General features: G+C 42.0%; 1 protein-coding gene across 1 annotated transcript; it reads left to right on the top strand.

Annotated features, from left to right (window-relative positions):
• Positions 1-2,919: 2,919 nt before the first annotated feature.
• On the top strand, positions 2,920-5,510 carry LOC119275150. Its single transcript, XM_037555950.1, has 3 exons — positions 2,920-3,230; positions 4,108-4,188; positions 4,536-5,510. Exons 1-3 carry the CDS (start codon positions 3,066-3,068, stop codon positions 4,899-4,901), a joined length of 612 nt encoding a protein of 203 aa, XP_037411847.1. The 5' UTR covers positions 2,920-3,065; the 3' UTR covers positions 4,902-5,510.
• Positions 5,511-7,970: the final 2,460 nt, after the last annotated feature.

Below are 7,970 nucleotides of genomic sequence, written 5' to 3'. Positions count from 1 at the left end.
CAGTAGCGCACGCACACGCATCTGCAGGAGCACACACAACAGCACATTGCACATATGCACGCGCGCACACAACAACGCACGCGCACGCAACACACACGCAGCAGCACAAACACGCACGTACACACGCACGCACATACATGGCTATGTGTATTTTGTACGTGCCGCAGAGACGTGTGGGTATTCAGAAGTGTATGCAGACAACATACATCGGCTAGAGCCATAAGCCACGTACGGAGTACATGCTACTGCCGTGCATGGCCTTCGATGCATGCATGCAATTGTACGCGTGGGCAATTTTGCCATGCACCACATACAAAGCTAATGCTAGACCATCTAGTGTATGCACCCATTATATAATGTATCTAGACATACATATATTCTCCCTTGGAGATCCTGCACTAAAAGAAAACTCAGATATTCAAAATAGATTATGTGAGCTCCATAAGAAAATCCAACAAATAATAGTATAATAATTATTAATAAATATGATTAAAAAAATCATCGAACAACACACGCGCACAAACATGCCATATGAGGGGCAAAAGGGTCTTTTCAAGTGCCATTTAGGCTAAAATCGACAGAAGTGTCATAAAAGGCATAATATTTAGACTCATTGCTAGAAAGGGAAGAAATATTTGTCGGTGTCAAATAGGGCATAAAATTTAAACACAGTGTTAAATAAGGAATTCTCTCTCTTTTAAATTTTTTGCAAATTTGGAAAATGTTCATGGATTTTGTAATCAAAACTAAAAAAATTGAAAATGTTCACGGATATAAAAGTTCATGGATTTGGAAAAAGTTCAATGCTTTAGAAAAAAATGTTAACAGATTTTGAAATATTCGCAGGTTTAAAAAAGGTTCATAATTTAGAATAATTTCATGAATGCAAAAAAAGTTCACAAACAATTGATCAAGAAATTTGGAAAATGGTCATGAAATTTATAAAAATCAAGAATTTTGATTTATTTATTTATTTTTAAAATATCAATAGAAATAAATAGAAACAAAAAGGAACAAAGGAACAAAGGAAAAACCTAGCAAAAATCGTGCCAGAAAAATCCAAGGAAAAACTGCTCCAATAAAAGTTGATGGAACCTGCTAGAAGGTTACTAAAACCTATAAGAGAAAAAACTAGTTAGACTGGTTGATATAGGAAGCTAGCGTGAATGACTTTTCTAATGAGAAAATTTTTGTTACATGAGCTGAGTCCAAGGTGGGGTGGGAGGGTGCGATACTTTTGCCCGAACACATATAAGTGGCGGTTAAAGCGTTGAATAGGATTTGGGACAAACACGTCCCTTATAGATTCTTTAAGAAAGCCCAACTAAATAAACCTGGCCATGGCACATCATCACCATGTCTAGGGCGCAGTAGTTATATCTCACAATGGAGATGGAACAAGCTCTCGCAGTAAGCGTCCGTAGTAATGGGCGGACTGATTAGATCTCGTGCGGAACAAGAGAATATAAGTAAAAAGGGAGAATGAGGGATCAAACTTAGGTCTCCTTCATGCTGAGTACCATTGCTAGCCAGTGTGGCACAATAGTGCTCGTAGAAAACTAGAAGACGCGACCAACTTGAGGTAAAATATTCACTTTTTTTCATAGTTCCATTTTTTTGTTTCTTTGTTTTTTCACGGGTTCTCTTTGTTCTTTCTCTATTTGAATGGTTTTTTTATTTTCTTCTTCTTTTTTCTTTGTTTCTTTCTAGGTTATAACTAGGTTTTTCTTTTCTTTTTCTTTGGTTTTGTTTGTTTCTTCATTGTTTTTATCGGTTTTCTTTGTTAACTTGTTTCTTTATCGGTTGTCACTCTTTTCTTTTTTTTGTTTATTTCTTGGTTTTCTTTGTTTCCTTCTCTTTTTTTGGTTTTTAGTACACATTCCACATTTTTTGCAAAGAAATAAGAACCATTTTTTGTATGCACTTTGACCATTTTTAAAACACAAAAGTAAGAAGATCTTATATTCTTTTATGTCTACCTTTTTCATTACAGATTGTACATTTTTGTATATATCTATTATAATTTTAATAAACATTTAACATTTAAAAAATACAAGATTAATTTTTTTAATACTTGGTTAATATTTTTTCTATTCACATTTTTATATTTTTCAGATGCATGATTAATATTTTTAAATACAAGATTAATTTTTTAATACATGGTCAATATTTCTTTGCAGACATTTAACAATTTATTTTTTAAATGCTTGCTTAAAAAAATTCAGGTACGAAATTAACATTTTTTGAATACAGGGTAAACATTTTTTGTATACATATTTAACATTTTTGAACAGCTTGATCAACGATTTTCAAAAGCAAGGTTAACATTTTTAATACTTGATTGACATTTTTTATATACACATTTCGCATTTTTCAAATACTTGCTTAACATTTTTATTCTAAATGTTTGACTAACATATTTTAAATACACGATCAACTTTTTTCACACACATCATATATTTTTTCGTATACATGGTGAATATACACATTTAACATTTTTCGAATGCATTATTAACATTTTTCAAAACATTATTTGAAGTATATTTTTGTAATATATGCCCATGCTTTCTGAATTATAAGATGCTTTGGATATTTCAATATGGTCTAGATACAAACTAAAATGGGCGAATCTACACACTGAAACATGTTTAGATACATTCAATTTAGAATAAAGCTAAAACATATTATATTTGGGAACCGAGGGAGTATTTGTTTATAATTTTTGGAAGTTTAAACAAAATAAAAAATAAATCTGATAGCGAAAATAAAAAAAGGGAAAAACATAAAAAAAGGAAAAAACGATCCTGTGGCCTCCAGATACCTGGGCTGGCCCATTTCGTGCTGCCCTTGACGCGAGGGTTCCCTTCGTGTCGCTATAAGCGAGACATAGGGGCGCCCGGTCCAGGCAGCCCGCGAAGGCGTGGACCACCACCATACGTGACACCATCGCACTGCCATCAGACGCTTCCTCTCGTCCTCCATCTCCACCTTCGCCTTCACCTTCGCCCCTGCTCCGGGGAGAGCTTCCAGAAGGTTCTCCGGCCCGTACCCCGGCCATCTTCCGGATGGAGGCGGCGCGTCACGCAGGGAAGAAGCGGGGTCCGGACGACGAGGCGGAGGCGGAGGTGCACCACACGTTCCGGGGCGCCGCCAACGCGCTCTCGCAGCTCTACGCGCAGGCCGTCGCCAACCAGAAGGCCTCCTTCATCGCCGGCGAGCGCCACGCCATGGTCCGTAAACTCAACCCCCTCCCCCGCCTCTCCGTTTTCCGCCGGTTGCCCGATTGATCGGTTGGCGCGTCGTCTGATCCTGCCTTGGCAGTTCTTGGGTCCGGTCAATGGCGAATTATGCGGGGATTAGAGGGTGATAGGGCTCCGCCTCAAGTTCTTTGTGATTCCCGGTGGTTTAGGATTGAGAATTTGGGTCCTTTTGCTGAATTTGGCCGAGGATTCTTGGTGTGGTGCTGGGATTTGGGGGCTTCTTGGGTGGAGCATGTCACCTGTTCGTAGAAATTCGGTGTGCGGCGAGAAAACCAGATATAATCAAAAAGAAAAATGCACGGCTTGGTACTTTGCCAAGATGGTGGTGTACTGTTGTGCGACACCATTGGAGCTGAAGAGAATCGGAGAATTAACAGCTGCAGCATATTATAGAGTGCATCAACAGCGTCAGTTGGGCGTGCCATCCGGTGATCTCTATGGGAGTAAGAGGTGCTTCGGTTGGCGCTGCTAATGGCGCTGCGATTCTTTTGATGTCGCGGCACGTTTCGGGGCAGTGTGGTGGTAATGTTCGTTTTCAAGTGGGTTAAGAGACTAGTGCAGAGCCCAAAGCTCAACACAGTGCACACAATCAGTTCTAAAGAGTAAAGGGTTTGCAATGTGCTGCATATATAATCATGTATGCAACTCAGGTTTCACAAACCTTTTGATGACAGGAATCGACTTAGCGTTCTAGTAAGTGGTAAGTAAGGTCTTTGTCTGAGCGGCATGTAAGTTGTAGGTGGAATCTGTTCAGATCACCACTTCGTGTTCTTCAATGTAGTACCACATACTGTCAGCTAATAATTTGCTTCAATTGATCCAACCTCTTGCCTTGGATTTTTGGCAGGAGCGTGCCCATCGGTGGATATCCAGTCAGCATGAAGAAGCATCGGGAGTGTCTGTTGCTGATGTACTTGCTTACTTGCAGGTCATATGAATAACTTGTTTTTTTTTTTACTGAATATCAACCTGTCTCAACCAATTCTCTTAATCTGTTTAAACCCTAGGTTACATATTATGCCAATGCCTTGTCTCGGATGCAAAATGTAGCATGTGTTCGTTAACTAAGAGAATTGGCATCTCTTTTTGGTTCAGAGTAAGATAGACAAACATCACAAAATCATTCATTTGCCCATTTAAATGCTAAAGCTGCTGGTAGCAATACATGAATTAACTTGTGCCCTCGTTCAAAAGATGATATTTCCCTGTTTGTTTACTTTAGTTCTTGCTATTGTTATCTGGCCCAAGTCCTTGATGCTTCTCTTCTTTACACAGAATGAGATTGAGAGCAGAGGCGGCATGGCAGGGTCTTCCCAACATCCAACTCCACAGCCAGCATATGGTCTTCCTTCTGCAAATGTCCAAATCAACTCCTTCTCATTTGGAAATGTGGCGGCTGCACTTGACTCTCAGCTGTACCAAACCGACCAAACAAGAACTGCGGGCATCTCAAATGCTTTCAGCAGTCCTTCACAGCAAAATTCCCGTTCAAACCATCTGGTTCAGTGTTCAGGAAATGGCCCTGTAAACTCCCCGCCAATTGGAAGCAGAGCTCGGGATGACCATTCTCCCCAGAACCAGGACTCTGTGCATCCCAATTCGTACGAGCCCTCCATGGATATGAATCATGATGCTCCTTGAAGTTGTGAACCACCATATGAAAGGTGGCAACAACATCAGTCAGTTTATTGGAACCTCCAATATCTGATCCTTATTTGCTGGAGAAGTCCCATGAACTAGAGGTACATGTGATTCCCTTCCAGAACTCTCTTGCCCTTTGTCTGCGTCTCTTGGCACAAAGCTCCTGCCTTGTGACCATACTGCTCACTCTTCTGGCACCATGTACATAACAACCTGAAACTATCCTTCTGGTCTCTGCTGTTGATTGCGGATTGCGATCACCGGCTTTCGCGCTTGCTGAATGGAAGCTGTGAACCTGCAGGCTGTCTCGGCATAATAGTGCCTGCATTACCAGTTCTTTTCTGGTCATTATTACCAGACAAGAGACCATGCTCTGGTCAACAAGGATCATTGTGGTGTTGTTGCATATTTGTGTTACTGATATCGCTGCTATGTATGTTCTATATACACCTGTAAAAGATGCAGCGGCGCAGAAAGAGATAGAACCTTGTTTCGTTTTTGTTGGTTGAGTGTCTTTACCTTGTAGATGTTACACAGAAAGCCTGTGTGTGTAACCTGAATAAGCACCGAAATGATATACAGTTGACGATGGTTGACAAGTTTTTTTTTCTGAGAGTACGCCAATGGCGTACCATATCTTTATAGAAGAAAGCAAAGATATTTACGAGAGGTTTGCACCGGGTGTGAACATCTGAGCAAAGAACCCACACCACTCCACCCAAGTCCTAGCCTACTCTCTCACAAACCGGTGGAGACCTCCTACTTTAACACCTGCATCTTTCCAATCAGCAATCTCTCCGAGGATCTGGTTCTGGAGCTGAACAGGAGTTCTAACTTGGTATATTCTGTTGAAGACGTGCGGATTTCTTTGCTTCCAGAGGAACCATGCTGTAGCAACGACAAAAGGGGTCAAAGCCGCGTTTTTCCGCCTTGCTGAAATTAGTTCTAGAGCGAAGCCACCAGGAGAGGAACATATCTTGTATCGTAGAGCATTGCACATATGTTCGACGCTGTCCTCCTCCTGCAGGCAAGTATAACAAGTCCAAGTCTGGTCTTGCGGACCATGGTTGGCACAGTGATATGAGTTACAGTGATGATGTTGTGCCGCAAGCCAGACAAAGATTTACACTTCAAAGGTGCCCAATTTCTCCAGATAGATGCAGCGAAAGGAGATCTTTCTAGTCACTGACACAGCCATTGATACACCGAGCGCGTTGTATACACGCCCGAGGTGGCACAGGGCCACACAAAAGTGGCAGTTGTCTACGGATCCCACTGAACAGAGGCAATGACAGATCACTTGAACCGGTTCACCGTCCTTATGTTCCGGGTATGAACCTCCACGTAGTTGTAGATCATTGGCACTATGTCATGTATCCAGCGGTCCCTCAGAACAAAATTCGGTGGCCATCTCCAACCGTGATCTTGACAAGGTTATCAACTTTCCCATCAAACTCGAAGCATCAAAGCTTGTAATCATAGATTCTTAATGCCTAGCTCTCCGATGCAAGTCGACCTGCATATGGTATTCCAGGCCACCAAATACTGTCCGCCATTCACTCCACCCTTCGCCGCCCAGAGGAATGAACGCATCCACTTGTCTAACTCCTCAAAAACCCAGGCAGGAGCGTCCAAAACCATCAGGTGGTGTATTGGTTTAGCAGCGATGACAAATTTGACCAACACAAGTCACCCCAGACACTGGATCAAACCTTGCTGCCATGGAGAGACAAATTGTTTTGCTTGGTGTAACATCAGTTGCCGTTCCGCTTTCGTGAGTTGTTTGACGGCTATCTGCAATTCCAGATATTTGCAAGGGAATTCCCCAATCCTGTAATGCAGCATGGCTGCCACCCGCTGCTGATCCTCTGCATCCCCTCTAATGAGAATCACGGAGGGTTTTCTGTAGTTAACACATAGCCCTAATGCTTCATCGAAATCTTGTAGCACATGCCCGAGAAGTTCAGGTCCTTTGGCGAGGGCTTGACGAACAGAGCAATGTCGTCAACATAGATGGACAAGCGTTGCATCAGCGAGACCCCCATGAACAAGTGAATCACTTCTTCCTTTGCTATCCTTGGTGACCATCAAAGTTAGAGCATCCATCGGAATCACGAATAACAGAGGGGATATAGGGTCTCCTTGGTGTCATCCACAAGCATGCACATAACTCCTCCCAGGTATTCCATTTACCACTACCTTAGTGCTCGCTGCTGAGGAGAATTGACACCCAATCAAGCCACCAAGCCCGTAAGGAATTGGAAATAGGACCTTTAAATCAATGCAAGTAAGGGTTGAGGCTGAATCCTTTGGCGCGTAAAACTTCAAACAAGAAGGGCCATGCTAGCGAGTTGGCTCTTTCCTAGGGTGAATTTTCCTGGCGACTTGGCACATGGGAAGGAAATTGTCATGAAAAATTCTCCTCTAGATGAATGCAGGCCAGTTAGCCGAGGTGATCTCCTTCATTATTTTCCTAACACAGTACACACACATCTTAGCAAATAATTTTTCTGGTTATTTCAGTGAATGTCATGTGACATACAAGTGGATGATGAATGGTGACTGCTTGCAATAGCTTTTCAAACCCAACATGTGTAGATGGAATCAGGTAACCAACTAGTGGATTTCATGTACTAGCACAGAAGAAGCCCTAGCCTTTAACCAGTGCAGCACAAGCTACGTGACACAAAACATGCACATTTAGCGAGAACCTGTGCGGATAGGCATGTGTGCACAACACTTTTTTTCTTCTAAACTTTTAGAGAGGGGGAGGGGGAGATCCTGACATGAATATATTTAAAATTTTGCTCATTATTACCATGTGAAGAGAGGAAGTCATGCCATGCCATGTTCCTTTGGCTCACTTGATTTGAGATAATGCGACCACATGGTTAAATCGTCAACAATAGTATTGTTGATAGTAGTAGCACTGTCAAGGTCTGTTGATTGAAGCACTTTGCATTTCGCGCGTCCGAGATCTTCCATAGTATTATCCACATAATGAAGGGGTTGATGGAGGATGGCACCCCCACCAGCGCTGTTGAAGACTAGATGTTGCCAATGAGCATG

Source organism: Triticum dicoccoides, chromosome 3B, assembly GCF_002162155.2.
Source record: "Triticum dicoccoides isolate Atlit2015 ecotype Zavitan chromosome 3B, WEW_v2.0, whole genome shotgun sequence".
NCBI lineage: Eukaryota > Viridiplantae > Streptophyta > Magnoliopsida > Poales > Poaceae > Triticum > Triticum dicoccoides.
This window is presented reverse-complemented; position numbering and strand designations above follow the sequence as displayed.

Bases quoted from the DNA above. Each gene is read 5' to 3' on its own strand.
- LOC119275150 (XM_037555950.1), top strand. From the start codon at position 3,066: ATGGAGGCGGCGCGTCACGCAGGGAAGAAGCGGGGTCCGGACGACGAG. The intron at 3,231-4,107 runs GTCCGTAAACTC...GATTTTTGGCAG, and splicing joins CCGGCGAGCGCCACGCCATG to GAGCGTGCCCATCGGTGGAT. The intron at 4,189-4,535 runs GTCATATGAATA...TTCTTTACACAG, and splicing joins ATGTACTTGCTTACTTGCAG to AATGAGATTGAGAGCAGAGG.